Here is a 17772-nt window from a genome sequence, read left to right on the forward strand (position 1 = left end):
GTACATGTTCACCCCTCAGTCCCCCTCATCTTGTACATGTTCACCCCTCAGTCCCCCTCATAATGTACATGTATACCCATCAGTCCCCATCATCTTGTACATGTTCACCCCTCAGTCCCCCTCATCATATACATGTCCACCCCTCAGTCCCCCTTATCAAGTACATGTACACCCCTCAGTCCCCATCATCGAGTACATGTATATAGACCCCTTAGTTCTCCTTGTCATTTACATGTATATCCTCAGATACTCAGCATCGTTCCCCTCATCAAGTACCTGTTTACCCCACAATCCCCCTCATCATGTACATGGTCACCCCTCAGTCCCCCTCTTCAAGTACATGTTCACCCGTCAGTTCCCCTCATCAAGTACATGTTCACCCCTCAGTCCCCCTCATCGAGTACATGTATATATACCCCTTAGTTCTCCATGTCATTTACATGTATATCCTCAGATACTCAGCATCACATCTTTGAAAACCATTATGTATCTTTCTTGTTTTTGTTTCCATATTAAGACGAGGAATTATGCACAAGTTTAATCACTTTATCAACACTTTCTCTCTATATGTCATCATTCTTGTACTTACCTGTTATTTACAAACCTCTGTGTTACAGGTGAGGAGATCACCTTTATGAGCCTGCTGGACACCTTGATTCTGACTGAGGATGCTGTGGTTAATGTTTATGTTGGGACGAGGAAGTATGCCTTCTCTGCTGATGTCAAGCTTGTACTCCATGAATGTTTTGATCAATGTAAGTTATGCAAAAGTGCATTATGGATATCATTTAAATATTGTTATTTCAAAATCACTGTACTTTGTTACAGTTTTTCATACATATGGGCTGTCATGTACATATTCCATATATCGGATATTTTATCATCATAATTTAAATCGTGTGGCATATTTTATTAAATTTGAAAATTACGAGGGTGATTTCCTTATCCTACACCCTTGGGCATGAAAGAGTATTTTTCTCTCATTCCAATTACCAGAATAAGCTCAGAAAGCATGGAAATGCGTTTGAACTAGCTACCATTCTGAAGATGTTAATTTTTCCCCGGAGCCTTTTAGATGAAAACGTATCATGCAGCCATATTTAGCGTACCCCATACTTGCAAGCAATGTTTGCGCAGAAAAATTAATCTCATCCTTCTAATATGTACGGTAAATATATCGTAAAAGGTTTTAAATTCATCACGTCGTCTTTTCCACATTGCGGCAATTGAATTTAGACGTCAGATCATTGTTCAGCCATTGCCATGTCACGTCACGTGATATGGGGTGTAAGATAGAAATTTATTACACCCCTTTCTTACCCTGGACAGCTCTTTCTTACACAAACGGAAATGAAAGAAATTAGTATATTTACTGTCCAATGCTTGCATTGTGTAACAGTGTTTTAATTAAAAACATACTGTATGTAGTTATGTTGATATTTACACGTAGAAAACTTACTGTCTGTTCCACTAGTCTTTTAGACAAACCATTTTTGCTACTGCTATATGTTTAATAGAAAATCACACATCATACAACATTGTACTGCAGTAAATGTGCAGACACCCTTTTTACATTGGATTGGAATGGTTTTGTCTATTCACGAACAACAAAGTACTATTTGAAGAATGTAGGGGAGGATTTTTTTCCAGATGCATGTTTATTAGATATGTACATCATGTATATTTGCATTTATATTGGGAAATTGATCAAATGCCTCATAAACTTGTGAAATCCTGTTGAATATTGATATCAAAACAGTAGTAAGAAGTGTATTGTCAATGTAAGTAGTCATTTACCAGTGACCAAGTACATGTAGCTCATTGATCTTCGTGCTCACCTAGAACTTGCTGTGCCAGGTTCAAAACCCAAACCTTTATGTTGTGCATTTTTCTGTCCTCGTGCATACTCATGTCTCTCATGTATTGATATATTTAACATTGATTTTTTTTTCTTTTTGAAAATTCCAGACCAGAGAGAACCAACAATGGCAGAATTTGATGAGGAATGGAATCGCATCAAAGGTACTGGCATAGGTAATACTCTGAGCATTACAATATCAATACAGAGAGTCTATGTGTTATAGTGTCATAGGAAGGAAGTAGTGAAAAGTATAGGTGCCATTGCTGGGGCTTGATCCTACACTCCCAGACTTAATAGTCAGACACTCTAAGGGAAATTCCGTTCATTGTTTTTTTTATTTTAATTTTAATTTTAAAACGATTACATGAAAAGTCTAAGCCTATATCAGTTCCCTCCTTTTGAGGGATAGAATGCATTCGTTTGTAATATATTAGTAAAATGAAAAGTTATACACCAGAGAAGTTTTACACACAAATATAAATATATAGGGGAAATAACTCTGAGAGTGTAGACTAGCATGTCGTTACTGGTCTGTGGTTGTAGACGTTTCAAGTCAGTAAGAATATGAGATGATTTGGTTTATGAAGATTTAACATGTACAGTAGAATGTATTGGTGAAAAGTTATGTTTCTGATATCTATGTCATGATTAAGATGTAATGTTGACATTGTGACACCTGGTCATGGTCACTGCAATGTTGTCGATAGACATTTTATAAACATCAATAACAATATGATCAACTTCGAATTCATTATTACAGTAATTGGATATGGTCATTATATTCTATAGCACAGTGTCATGTGTTTGGATCTACAACCGAGATGCTACTTTTTTTGCTGGATTAGCCATGAAACATGACAATGTATCTTCCTAGGATTGTGATTTGTTTTATATTTATTTGTTTTAATATTCCAGAACATTTGATCAACCTTGTGAACTTGGAGAGAACAAGGGCTGAACAGGCAGATGTCAGGGCTGACAGGGCACGTGTGGAGAAACTTGAGGCCATGAGGCAGACTAACACTGCCATGGAGGACAGGAACGATGCTCAGCAGGTTATGAATGCTGCCATTGAGGAAATAATACAGGCACAAAATAGGGAAGGTGTTCTAGTGGACAGGAGTGAGAGAGCAGAGGAGGAGAAGAGGAGAGCAGAGGAGGAGAAGAGGAGAGCAGAGGAGGAGATTGTAGTGAGAAAGAAAAACGAGCAACTGTTAGAGGAGGAGAAGAGGAGAGCAGAGGAGGAGAAGAGGAGAGCAGAGGAGGAGAATGTAGTGAGAAGGAAAAGGGAGCAGCTGTTAGAGGAGGAGTTAGCATGTGAAAAGATGAGAAAGAAAATTAGAGCAGAGCTATATGAACAGGAAAAGAGGAAATTTGAAGAAGAAAAAGCTATGATGGCAGCACAGTTTGAGGAGGAGAGGAGAACTCTTTTGTTACGGATACAACAAATATCAGGATGTGCACAAGCGTGATCAGTGTGGAATGTGTGTTTGTATGTTTAGTGGTCTGAATTTGGGTGTATGCATGGGTGTGTTCAAATTCAAAAAGACGGTATGCTACATATACATGTAGTAGGTTTTGTGTACATGTGACAGACACTACAGTAAGATTTGAGTCCAGGGTAAGTAACTGTGTACAGGCTGCAGTCACACCAGCACTTGGAGTCTACGTCAAGCTGAGTTTTAGACATACCTACTGTATAAAGGATAATTTCCTTGGTGAATATATTTTCATGCTTTTTGTGGTATGTGAAACCATAATCTCGACAATCCTGCTGTAACTATTGATGTATGTTTAAGATAATATTCAGAGTACAGAGGGACCATCAAGACTGACATACTAGGTCTAACCATTTTATTTCATTATTACAGCCAGTTACAAAATTTATACTGAAACATTTCAGTGACACTTTCTACCTGAATACACTTGATACAATACATTTTCTGGAAAAAACACCCACACCTGGCTGTTAGCAATAACACCATTTAAGCAATGAGTGTATTACTTTTCTTTGGTGTTTATCATAAAAATCAGTTTGTCAAACCAACCCATACATCAAGCCTATACTGATGTGTAATGTATAATATATAGGGGAAATCTGAGCTCAGGTTAAGGCTGACTGGAAGTGTTGGTGATACTGAGGCCTAGACTCTGTGTTAATTTCTGTACTGTACATGTTTTCTGTGTGAGTGTTTGTAGGAGAGTGAACTCGTCATTTCATTGGCTATAAATGTGATATGAATGTAGATTCTACTAGTGTGTCTGATTGTCATCTTTTACATCATTATCTGAATGTGAATACCTCATCAATTATATCTTCATCATAATGTAAATATTTCATCAACTATATCATCTACCAGTAAGTGTAAATATTTCATCTATTACATCTTCACCATGTAAATATTTCATCCACTATACCATCTACAAGTAGTTGTAAATATATGTATCATCTGAGTGTAAATATCTTATCTATTATGTCGACTGAGTGAAATCTCAACTATTAAATTATCAAACTGTAAATATCACCTCCTTTACATCTTCATTGGAATGTAAGTATTTGATCTGTTACTTCACTCGAGTATGATATTGATTACATCATCATATGAGTGTAAATATCTATTATATCATCTGAGTGTAAGCTGAACTACACAGGTATCTCAGACTGTAAATTTGGCCTTCTTTACATATTCATTCAAATGTCAATATTTTGTCCATTAGATCTTCGTTTAGATCTTCGTTGGAGGGTAAACTCACCCATTACTTCATCATCTGTATGAATATCTCCTCCATTACAAGGACATCATTAGTTGAGTGTGGATGTTTAAATCATGACATTGTTGCGTCCATATTTTTCCTACCATGCTGCGAAAAAGTATATTATCTGGAAGTCTATCATGAGGTTTTAATCATAACAGATTTCTGTTTATGCAGAAAAAGGTTATGAAATTTATATTTTGATAAAATATAAGACGTGAGTTTCATAAATCACCTTTTTCGTCCTCATATAGTAGTTGTTTGGTATGAGAGGAAGTCCATACACAAAGGGAGTTTTTGCATCAACATTTTCTTTCATGACATTTAATTTGTTGTGGTGCAGTACAAACTTTGATAAAGGAATGTTACTGTAAAATGGGAAACTTTTTGCCCTGATATTATTTTCTCCTTTTCAACCTTGAATGAGAGAAGAACACATTCAACCTGTAGAACTGGGATCTATAAAGTTAGCAGTACTGCTCAGTGTGTGTTGACAAATCTGTTCTAGAAGGCTAAAGATTGCAAAAGTTTTACATTTACAGTAGCAAGTCTGTTTAAATTTAATTATCAATAACATGTTATTATTTTTGTTATTGATATTTCGAATGGCAGCAGTTATGATGTTCTCGACAGTTAAATATTCATGTAGCTCGTCAGCAATTAGGGCAACACATGTTAATTTGTAAATATTTTTGTAATCATCATGCAGATTTCACTGTTTATATTTAACTTAATCATGTACCTCAACTTGATTTCATTGATAATTTGTTTCAGTTAATCAACACTTTCAACTCTGATTAAAAAGTTTAAAAAAATATGAACTGAGGTACTTTGTATATTAATGGATCAATTTATACTGATCAATTCAATTATATTTTTTAAAGAGAAATCTCAAGAAACAAGTTAATATGTTTTCAATGTTATGTATAAGATGTAATTTTATAAAACTTCCTAGAAGAAATTTTACATTATATATTTTTAACATTTGATAAGTATGAAAATCTATTTTTAAAGATGGTGTCCTGACACAAATACTATAATGTTTTATACAAAGAATTCACAGTTGTACAGATACTTTTTTTTTTAATTTGATGTTGGGATATATTTTAAATTAGAAAACAATAATAGTGAAATTCTTATTGTATACAAATGTTTCCTGATTCACTAAGTATTTAAAGTACTGGTCATTCACTGATAAGAAATATGCTGATTGTCAGTCTCTTATGGTGTTTTTCACTATTTTTAACGTGGTACTGTACAACGTATTTTTGTGTAAAATAAGATACATTTCCTCTTTGTGAAGTTGTGTCATATTGTTAAGATATGTCAAATCTCAGATTAAGAAATGTATTATTAGATCCCAGGTTACACAAGGGAAGGATTGTAATGAAGTAGATGTATTTAGGGTGTGGTAGAATTATTTTTCCACCAATGACAGATTTCCACACATATTTATTCAGTTAGTGTTGTTACTGTCACCACAATGGTCAGTATATATTTACTACTAATGTAGATTTAGATAAATACACATCATGTATGATAAACAATACTTTGTCACAAGCAGCATTTTGACTTGGCAAGTGGGTGGGGAATTTGTTACATATATTAAATTTTAAAATTACTGGTAGCTTGGGAAATGATAAGACTTCAATGGAATTTAGACTAATAGCAAGGGAAATCAAGAATGTTGTCTTAGCAACGGAAATACTTTGACTGTCATTTGACTTTTGAATAAGTAAAAGAAATATATTCGATTTTGAATCAGCAAGGGACAAAATTTGACAATTCGGTAGTGATGATGAATAGTATCATATAATTATTGTTATAATCTTTACAGATTTGTCCATCTTTGTTTTGAATGCATGTGAGGGTACACTACACTGTACCGTATTATACTAAAGTAAGAGCTGGAATTACGTTATCATGAGAGAACAGTTTTGTTGAATATATTATTTTAGATATTTTTGATTCTGTTTAATTAATGGTTAGCCTAAAACTGAATTAAGTTGACCTTATGTTTTAATGACTAATTTAAAGAGTGCTGTAATGTTGGTCTTACAGACTGGTGTGCCATAACTAATATATATACCAGCAATCAGTGCTCAATGCATATCTTACAGATTTTGTTAAATTTCAACACTGTATTAATGACTAATGTTGATTTTGATAGAGCTGGGGAATAGATTTATGTCACTATAAATGTGAATACATTTATTTCACTATAAATGTAGCCATTATGGATATTCTCTTAGACTACACATTTCTACTTTCAGAATTAACATTTTATTTATTTCAGTCTAAAGAGGAAAAAAAGTGTTTAAATCCATTGGTTGACATTTTATTGCAATTTTGTTTAAAGTTTATATTGGTACCAACCTTAACAATGTTTATAAATTTTTCTACAAGCAGTTTATGTTTTGTATAAATTGGGTTGTTTTCCTGTGTATAAACATTGTAAATTCTAAGCAACCAACAGACCACCATAATACTGTATACCAGGAATTCTTTGCTACAGTTTATTTTTTGCCATTTTTGCCTTTTTTGCCCTCTGCAATAACGGCAAATTTACCTACACAGTTTACCTCATCATTGCATTTAATTACATGTGAAGCACGAAATTTACACTAAGTGAACATGGATTTTACCTGTGAAGGGCGAATATTTACACTTAGTTAACATGGATTTTATCTGTGAAGGGCGAATATTTACACTAAGTTAACATGGATTTTATCTGTGAAGGGCGAATATTTTCACTAAGTTAACATGGATTTCACCTGTTAAGGGGGAATATTTACACTAAGTGAACATGGATTTTACCTTGAAGGGCGAATATTCACACAAAGTTAACATGGATTTTAACTGTGAAGGGCGAACATTAGACTGAGCGAAAGTGTCCTGGTATACAGTAATTATATTAAGTTACTGTGAATACAGTGGTGGACCAAGACATACAATCTCATACATGCATGTAAGGCTTTCACTCTGTGAAGGTGAAAATGATTTGTTGTTTTTGTACCCATTGTACTGTACATATTATATGCAGCATATATTTAATAAAATAAGACAAAACATTTCCGTTTTGGTGGATTTTTTGCATATAGTACAATGTTTATTGACTAGAACCAGAAAATTTGTAAATCAACTAATTGTCTCAAATATTTATTTCTGTAGGTCTTTCAAAAATCTTATTTACAAGAATTACAAGACAATTATTTACACAAATAGTGAAAGGGTACCAAACAAATAAGTATTGATGGTCATTGATATATATATATCCAGTGAGTCAGTTTACTCTCTGGTAAAATTTCCAATTTTGAAGAATGGGTAGATTATGTTTTGGACAAGAGGCTCAATGGGCCTATATCGCTCACCTGTCAGTCATTTCACATCTATGACCTATCTTTACACATTAAGGGCCATCATTGGAGATTTTTTTCTTTACAACTTTTGAATCTGTATTGAATCCTGTGACCTTGGAAGCAGGTCAAGGCAATTTATTTGAATGATAGAAAAAAAATATGATAGCCCTTCATCCCAACAAGTTTCTAGCCAAATATCACCCTAGGTCTCTAGGTTATTGAGAAGAAGTAACTTAAATGCTGTAGTGAATTAACATCTGTGATCTTGGAAGTATATCAAAGTCAGTTATACACAACAAATCTTGATGGCCATTGTTCCAACCATACTATTGGCTAAAACAACCTGTTAATCAGAGGTTACTCCTGTTACCTTTGAAATGTGTCGAGCATTCCCACCCCTGGTCAGTGATCCAGAAAAGAAAACATCTGCTGTTACTGCATGACCGTACGAGGCAGCTAATGTGGGAACCCTCTGCCTTCAGCATGGCATTTCAGTGGGGTAGCACTATAAACACAGCATCAGATCCGCGCTATCACAAGGAGGCGAATACGCCAACATACCCTGCGTCCAGCACACATACACAACACACATGGAGGCAGTCCTTAAATGACCTTCGTTGTTAATAGGAAGTTAAACCCTTTACAACCAATCACTCAAGCAATTCATTAGCTATTTATCATCACTCTAGGCATTTGGGTTATTTTAAAGAAACAGTTTTTAAGTTGTAACACATTTGAACCCCATGATCTTGGAAATGGGTCAATGTCAATTATTCCAACAAAGTTGAAAGCCTTTCATCCAAGCATGCTATTGACCAAATACCATTATCCTAAACTTCCTGATGATTAAGATGTTTGAAGGTTTTAACACATTGACCCCTGTCTGAGACCTCTGAAGGGGATCAGTCATATCATTCGGTCAAAACATGCTATTGCCTAATTATCATTATCCTGGGACTTTGAAATGAAGTGATTTAGGGGTTTTAACCAGTTTGACCCCTGTGACCTTGAACGTGTGTCACTGTCATTTATTTGAACAAACCTTTTAGTTATTCATCCCAGCATGATTCAAACAAAATACCATCACCCTTAGCCAATTTGCAATTCAGAAGAAGTATATATATATATATATATATTACCGTTGTGACTTTTAAAGTGGATATTTAAGGTCATACGTTTGAGCAAACCTGAAAGCCCTTCACCTCAACATGTTACTGGACAAATATCATCATCATGGTTATTCGGAAGAAATGCTGGTGAGCGCTGAGAAAATCATCTCTACTCAAGACACTATCTCTAGTCCCCTTTGTACACGTGACTTACATGTTTTCACACTGCGATGTTCAAAGTACGATAATATATAAGATGCTCATTTTACCCAAATTAGTCAGTACCAACTCAGTTAGAGGTTATTACACTTCGGTAACGAAAATTTGTCTATTTTTGAAAACGAGCTACTTTGACTTGTGTTCAAAACTATTTTGCTTATATCAAACATTTTAGAGTAAAGCCTGACTTGGTGAGTTTTAAATTGTCACAAATATTTTGACTGCATCACTTTCCATCAATGGGAGGTGGCATTTTTACCGAAGTTGATATAAATTACTCGCAACACCTTATTTGATTTCCAAAAATAGCTTTTACAATTTGTCAGGACCCTATACCCCAAGAGGTTTCCCTTCACTATGATCGGAAATCTCTACTTCCTAGCGAAATTATATCTTTCTTTATTATAGTATTTCCTGAGACGTTTATACGTCTCTGAGTATTTCCCATCAATTTTTGAGTAGCCTTTTTATCACCATCTATAAGGTATAACGAATTAATATAACCTTCAAGTTGTTAGCTTGTTTCCGGTTCATTTTCTGAGTGTAATATTGATGTAATTGGTAAGTGTAAACTTTCTCATAAATAACAAAATTGCATTTTCGCTTCAGATAGAAATACCTATATCAGGCGTACAGATACCACATGGCGGTAGATTCTATATTACAATCCTTGCGGCAACAACAGAATGTTATACATGTGCTTGACATTTGCAAATGAATTGTATAATGTCCAGAAAATAATAAAAATGATTTTTTTTTCGCCAACAGAATGGTATCTATAATCACGGATATACTGAAATCTCTGGCTTTAGAACTTCATAGGGCTCTGCTTAGATCCAATTCCTTGCTTGAATGAACCATGGTATTTAAAATCATTCAAAGCATATTGCACACAGAAACATAAAATGTGTAAAGATCATTTTCAATCAAAATATTACAATCAAAATAATAAAATGTACGTTAAGAAGCTTATCAGTTGAATCACTGAATTTGATTAGATTGCTATCTAAGTCCGTGGTTGAATCACATCATTTCATCAGAGACGTATACTGTACAGTTATACGTTTATGATTTCATTTGAATCAAAATGTATGTTTTTTAAATATTTCATCCAAAATCACAATTTGTCAAAAAAAATCTGCTATATGTATTTCTCATCACGATTACTTTACGGAAGAAAAAGACTTGTTACTTATCTATATCACGGAATTAAATTATCTAAGTCCGTGTCTATATAGACCAAATTAAAAAATTCAACTTTCAATAGTTTCACCATAGGAAGGGAGATAACCATGTTCAAGTGCACCGCTTATTTCCCTTTACAGTCGACAAGAGGTCATCAAAGATGGCGTCCAAGGTTGTCCTGCGAGGGATACAAGAAGTAAAGCCTATCCTTTCTGTTAACAAGACAGAATCGCGGAGAAGAGCATTGAATCTGTATAGAGCCTGGTACAGACAACTGCCATACATAGGTACACATTGAAGACATTTTTAGATTTACCGTTTTGCAGTGATGGGAGTCATGACTGTCGACACAATCCACGTTTTAATTTTGACTGTTAGTTATGATGGTTTAGACAGAACATATAATCAATATAACTCTCAGGTCCAGACCACTCTGCCGATTGAGCTATATAACTATTAAGACCTATAATAGCTACCTATCTGAAATAGGTCTTTTGAGCTATTTTCATGTGATTTTCTTTTTTAAGGAAAATGAAACAAAGTCGCTAATAAAAGAAGATTTTATCATTAACGGTTGATAACAAGTCATTAAATATAAGTAATCTTTTTAGAAAATAATGATGTAAAAAAAATCTGAAATTTAACAATTATGAAAAATGAAAATAAACATCTAACTGTATGCATCTAACTGTAAGCTTTTTTTAGTCAACACTAATTACCATAAACCTTTTTGTTTTATGCGACTTTGCTTCAATTTAATGAAGATTGAAATAGCTCAATACAGTACTGTACAGCTATAATTTATAAGTGAATGTAGCTACTATATAGGTATTTACAGCGAATATATAGCTCAATCGGCAGAGTTTACTGGACCTGACTGTTGTTTGAGGCATCTACGTTAGTTGCAGTAGAGCATTTAAAGGACAAATGAAGACCTATTATTTTCGTCGTTTTTTTTACTTGCTGACTTCAATGATGTTTACTACACAAGTCCCTTCAGTTTAGTTTTGACATTTGATATTCACTTATGTAAACGGGACTGCAGGGTCGATCGTCGTATCTTAATTGGTAAAGCATCTGTCTGGCTATGCATATTAAGAAAAGAGAAATCTTCAACCCAATAAATATTTTTGATTGTCTTACCCGAGGCTTTTTACTGAAATAGGGGAAAATAAAGCTGAAATAGCCAGGGGAAAATAATGCCGAAATTGGAGAGGGAGACCCATATTCGGTCATAAAAAACAAGAGCTTTTTTAATGTTACTGTTATTTTCTTTCTTTAACTCAAGTGTCAACAGATAAAGCTAGGATACCTGACTATATAAAAGTTGTCTAACTATAACCTTACTAAACAGCACCTGACACAAACAAAGTCATTTCTGGGAAATGTCATAAAAAGTCATATAACCTGAATCCTCAAATCTTTTTTTTTTCAATTTCAGTAACGAACTTCCACATACCACTGACAACAACACAATGTAAAAGTCGCCTGAGGAGTCAGTTCAACAAAAATAAAGACCTCAAAGATCTTCGTGTCATTGACATGTTGGTCATCAAGGTACATTGAGAAAGACCATGTTATTATATTTTGGACTGTTGCATATAATATGTATCGGACTCTGTGAAATGTGATCATGTATACACCAGATTTCTAATTCACTACATAGCCTGGGTTGCTATATGCTGATTGATTAGAGCCAATGTCTGTAAATCACTGTGAAATATTATTTGTGTAGTAAAGCTGTTTTAATGTCCTGGAATCCTTTTTATACGCCTGTCAAAAGACCGGCCGTATAAATGTTATCAATATTACGTTGGCAGGTTGGTGACCGCTCAATACCTTCATTAATTCTCAACAGATTATATTCAAACTTCATAAGAAGGATCATTACCATAAAAGCTCCGACAAGTTTGATAACATACAATATCCGATGGTAACTTACAGAGTTAGGACCCTTTATCCACTTTTTGAAACATTGTCCACTCAATACCTCGTGTAGTTTTTAGTGGATTAACTTGAAACTTCAAAGAAAGGTTCTTTGTCAAGACAGCTCAGAAATGTTTGATTACCGCAATTATCGGACTGTAAGTTACAGAGTTATGACCCTTTATCCACTTTCCGTAACAGTGTCTGCTCTAAATCTCAAGTAGTTTTTCTTAGGATTAAATTCAAACTTCATAGGAAGGTCATTGTCATGAAAGCTCAGACAAGTGTGATAATCACCATTGTCCAATCATAATTTATGGAGTTACAGCCCTTTATGTACAACCATGCAGACAACTGCTCATTTAATGTATGACAGGCGTACCCTTGTTTTACACACAATTTCCAGTATTTTTCCCCTGCAGAAACCGCCAGGATTTAGATATATGCATGTCACACGATATGGGGAAGTTTGGGGTTATTTATGATAAACAATGATACCCGATTGCTGTAATATGTTACAAAAAGTGTCTGTTCCTGGTTGCAAGTCTGATCAGAGGAAATAAGTGGTTAATTATATGAATGGCTATGAGCAGATAAATCTGATATTGTATACATTCTCACCAGAAGTTTACATGCGCCCGCTAATGTACAATAACTGATCATGACAATACCACCAAATATGGGTCTTTCCAGAAACCTCAATCTCAAAAAGATGTATTGAGCAAACTGGTTACAGGTCCTCTGAGAGGACCCAAAAACCAAATAGTCCTGTACATATAAATTAATCATCAATATGGCAGGCTTCCATTGAGACTTGTCTTCAGAAATTGTCCTTGAATGCACTAATATATATATTGAGTATACAGTTTTTTATGCTAGAATTTACCTGGGACAACTTCTTCAGTAGCAATTTTTCTTTGAAACAGATTCAGAGGTCATTGCCATAGTGAATAAATAGTAAAATTTTAAAAACTCATACGAAGTCAAAAATAGAAAGTACAATAAGAACATACTTCTGGTACCTCTAATGCATGTGTAATAAATATGTAATTGAATTCATAACATTTAGAAATAACATTAGAAATAGTCAGATTCCTCACTAATAATTCTTTGTACTTTGATAAATGTCCCTCCTAATCACATTGTTTACCTATCGCATTAATGTTTACATCATACTTGCACAAGTAGCTATATACAGTATACAAGAATAAAAATACCTTTATGAAATATTCTGCTGATATCTTTCTTCAGGGTCAGATGGAACTTATGGAGACAGTCAACAACTGGAAGCAGAGAAATCATGTTATGCAGCTTTTCGATGACTTTTCAGCAGCTTCTAAATCGAAAGACTTTTTGTCAAAGTTCTATGAAGGTCATGAACAGTAACATCTGGAGGCCCAAACTAGTACTTTGTATATATACACTGAAACTTGCAAGTGTTTGTTTTGATCCTGGTATTAAAATAAAGTGTTTCCAAGACCACCAGTGAACCTCAACACTTCCAAAATGGAGCATCTGGTTTTGATATGTGAAAGAATGTGTAGTTATTTGTAAATAAATGTTAAAATATCATAATTTGGTTCCGTTTATGTTTGTTATTTGAAAGGTTACAGTAAACATTACGACTTTTGAAATGGCAGTACAGACCAAACATTGTGCTGAATGTTTCTTATGATGTATGGACTTACAGCTGTCAATCCTGCCTCCCAAAATTTACCAATCTTCCTCAAAACACCCTCATTCAAGTCCAAACTCGCACTTACTCAAAATCTACATCCTGTGTTCAAATGATTTTCTAGGTACTGCAGGGTGTGTGTAATGGCCATAACAGGTGTGTCTGAATCAAATAAATCCTGTTTGGAGTTATTTTGATTCATATAAAGGGACAGATACATCGAGCAAAGCAGTTTCTGTCGTGTTTCACACACTTTCTCCCTCATTGGAAATGTGGAATACGAGATATCTCCCTCATTGAAGGTTTCAGAGGTTGACACCTAAAACTTATAAAAGAGCACAATATATGGTATGTACAGGACTATTACTCATGTACATGAAAGATGACCTTGTGTTCAGGGAAAATTTTCCCTATGCTGGTTAAAAGTTGTATTCCTCCAGTGTTAATTTCACCATTCACATTTTATTTCTCTATAATGTTTTTTCTTACAGAACATTAGTTTTAATGATAGTGTTTCACCCTCATTATTGAGGGCAAAGTCGAAAGTTAAACTGAGGGAAAATGCTAGTTACAATATACTGACTACAGTGCAGTTTTCTGCCATATTTATGGAATCAACATTTCATAAAGAAAGAAAATCTTGTCATAAAATAGATGACTTTTAATCAACACTGAAAAAAGTTCCTATCAAGTTGATTTGTGGCTCATCTTTATATTGTTGTTTGGTGTAAATTTATTTTGATATAAAATGTGCAAATGAAGCATGTGTTGGCCGTGGCACATGCACATTGTTGATATACAAATGCATATATACTAGACATTCTTTGGGAAAACATTTAATTGTCCAAGCAGCTGATATACCATAGACATGCCTATGTTAGCATAGCCATCTGTTAAAAGTCTAAATGGTGCTAAAAAGTAGAGCATTTCATAATGGCAATGAGCTATGAGGACATTGGCCTATTGTTGTCCTTGCCATTTATGGAAAGTATGTAAAGTTTCGTGGGCCATGTGAGTTCACCTTGTGGTGGTGCTGCCTCCGTTGTCTGTACGTCTCTTGGCGTTTTCATTTTATAGTACAGCCAACTTGATTTTAATGTAATACAAGAGGCCCAGAGGGCCTGTATCGCTCACCTGGATATCAAAAGTAATCATGGCAAAATATTCTCCAAATAAGATCCAAGGGAATGGGCCAGACCAAAAGGCCAATCTTTGTATCATATCTGTATTAGATTTTTCATGCTCAGCAATTTTATGTATGGTTATGGGGTGGGGATCTCAACTGTTTCCAAGGGGTGATTCAGAAACTAGGTCCCTCGAGTTGTGGCCAGACCCCAGGATCAATTATCATATCATGACTGCATTTGTCTCTTTATGCCCAGCATTTGTATATACAGTTTTGAGGTGGGGATCTCAAAGTTCAAAGTAATGACCCAGGGGTTAAGACTGCCAGGGCGGGGCCAGACCCCTGAGCAATCTTTGAAGCATATGTGCATTCTTCTCATCATACTCATTAATTGTATATATGGTTATAGGTTGGGGATCTCAACTATTTCCAAGCAATAAACTATATTTGGTCCCACTCCTTAGCCAAGGGGGTCAGCCCCACTACTTGTACAATTTGAATCCCTGCCTCCCATGAATGCTTCCAACTAAATATGATTGATATCCAGTGCATAGCCTTCATTTGGCCATGCCCCTCAGCCCCACCATTTGTACAATTTTGAATCTCCACTATCTAGGGATGCATCCAGTCAAATAAGGTTGATATCCATCTCTTAGTTCCAGAGAAGAAGTCGCTTAAAGCAATATAACCAAATAACCCTTTTTGGCCTCGGCCCCATCATTTGTACACTTTTGAATCCCTGCCTCTCATGAATGCTTCTGACCAAATATGATTGATATCCAGTGCATAGTTCTACGGAAGGAGTCATTATAGCAATTTAGCCAAATTGCCCACTTTTGGCTCTGCCCCTCCGCCCCCTGGGGGGTCAGATCCACCATTTGTACAATTTTGAATCCCCACTACCTAGGGATATTCCAGTTAAATATGGTTGATGTCCATCTTTTAAATGTAGAGAAGTTGCTTAAAGCAATATAGCCAAATAACCCTTTTTGGCCCACCATTTGTACAATTCTGAATCACCGCCTCCCATGAATTCTTCTGACCAAATACGACTTCTTCTGTAGAACTGTGCAATGGATATCAATCGTTTATAGCAATATAGTCAAATTGTCCCCTTTTGGCCCCACCCCTTAGCCCCTGGGGGATTAACCCTCCCATTTGTACAATTTTGAATCCCCACCACCTAGGGATGCTACCAGTCAAATTTAGTTAAATTCCAATCAGTTGTTAAGAAGAAGTTGTTTGAAGAAATTGACATACAGACAACGGACGCCACGGTATGGCATAAGCTCACCTTGTTCCTTCGGACCAGGTGGGCTAATAATTTTAATTTAATATCATCCGAATCATCAGTGGGCTGTTGTTTAAATAAAAGATGTGATATGGAGAGGTAAGATCAAGTTGGAGACAAGAGGCCCATTGAGCCTGCATCGCTCACCTGCTGTTGATCTTGCTTGTAACCTTAAAAGTAGACCAAGGTCAAATATATCTATATGGACCAAATAAAGTTACTGGCTCAATGCCATTACTAAGGACTCTCTGTAACTCAAATAACATGTGAACCCATTGACCTTGAAAGCTTAACAAGGTAAAGCAGTTGAGCCAACTTTGTAGCCCTTTCTCTCAGCCACCTACATGTAGTGGTCAAATATCATCACCGTGTAGCTGTTGGTTAAACACATTTAACCCCTGTGACCTAGAAAGTGGGACAATGTCATTTGTATATGTATATGCAAAGTTGGTATCCCTTCATTCCATCATGCTAATGGCCAAATATCGCTCTGTAACTTTTGGTTGTTTAAAATAATTTATTAGATTCAACATAACTATAACACCATTGACTTCTGTGACAAAGTCATTTATTGACACATTTAATTCCTGTGACCTTGATAATGAGTGAAGGTCATTCTTTTTAACAAAACTGATCAGCTTTCATCCCAGCATGCTACTGGCCAAATATCTTCAACAAGTCTTTTAGTTATTAAAAGGAAATCATCTCACTGTTTTCAACACTTTTGACCCCCTGTGACCTTAAATTCTGGTTCTTTAGGTTTTAACCTTTACGAATTTGACCCCCTTTGACATGTGACCTTGAATAAAGGTCAAGGTCCTTTTATTTGCAATCTCTGTTTGGATCTACCAGCCAAATATCACAACTCTGGGCCTTTTATTTCTTCCGAAGAAGTTGCTCGACATATTTAATCTCTGTGACCTTGAAAGCAGGTCAAGTTTTTTTTATTTGCAACTCTGTTTGGCTCAATTTTTAGGAAGCTATTAGCCAAATATGACAGTAGGTTTGTAGATTCTTAAGAAGAAAATGTACGCACTTTTTTTTACCCCTGTGACCATCAACAAGGTTCAGGGTCATTTTTATTTGCAAACTTTGTCATGCTCACCCTCGGAAAGTTAAACATATGTAGGTGTGTAGGATATGGATAATTTACATCCTCAGATAGAATTTTTCTATCGCCTCTTCACCAGAATTTTGGTAAAACAGACACGAATAATGCAAATGGATGACTATTCACTGAGCAGCAAATCAAAACACAAAATAGATA

General features: G+C 35.2%; 2 protein-coding genes across 5 annotated transcripts in view; both read left to right on the forward strand.

Annotated features, from left to right (window-relative positions):
• The window catches only part of LOC110453918 (vicilin-like seed storage protein At2g18540), a 29583-nt gene extending 24091 nt beyond the window's left edge, over window positions 1–5492 (forward strand). For 2 of the 4 annotated variants that reach the window (XM_021503153.1, XM_021503154.1), the window contains exon 6: window positions 2998–5492. In XM_021503153.1, coding sequence (XP_021358828.1) covers window positions 2998–3333 — 336 coding nt within the window. In that variant the 3' untranslated portion in view covers window positions 3334–5492. Of the gene's footprint in view, window positions 1–617; window positions 756–1968; window positions 2035–2776 lie in introns of all 4 variants that reach the window. The other 2 variants (XM_021503151.1, XM_021503152.1) reach the window with 2 other exon arrangements.
• A 5131-nt stretch (window positions 5493–10623) lies between these two features.
• Window positions 10624–13985, forward strand: LOC110453923 (NADH dehydrogenase [ubiquinone] 1 alpha subcomplex subunit 6-like). Its single transcript, XM_021503168.1, has 3 exons — window positions 10624–10774; window positions 11929–12044; window positions 13665–13985. Exons 1-3 carry the CDS (start codon window positions 10648–10650, stop codon window positions 13797–13799), a joined length of 378 nt encoding a protein of 125 aa, XP_021358843.1. The 5' UTR covers window positions 10624–10647; the 3' UTR covers window positions 13800–13985.
• Window positions 13986–17772: the final 3787 nt, after the last annotated feature.

This window comes from Mizuhopecten yessoensis, unplaced genomic scaffold (genome assembly GCF_002113885.1).
Source record: "Mizuhopecten yessoensis strain PY_sf001 unplaced genomic scaffold, ASM211388v2 scaffold7547, whole genome shotgun sequence".
Taxonomy (NCBI): Eukaryota; Metazoa; Mollusca; class Bivalvia; order Pectinida; family Pectinidae; genus Mizuhopecten; species Mizuhopecten yessoensis.

Coding starts and splice junctions, on each gene's coding strand:
- LOC110453923 (XM_021503168.1), top strand. CDS start 10,648: ATGGCGTCCAAGGTTGTCCTGCGAGGGATACAAGAAGTAAAGCCTATC. Junction 10,775..11,928: donor CAGACAACTGCCATACATAG/GTACACATTGAA, acceptor TTTCAATTTCAG/TAACGAACTTCCACATACCA. Junction 12,045..13,664: donor TTGACATGTTGGTCATCAAG/GTACATTGAGAA, acceptor ATCTTTCTTCAG/GGTCAGATGGAACTTATGGA.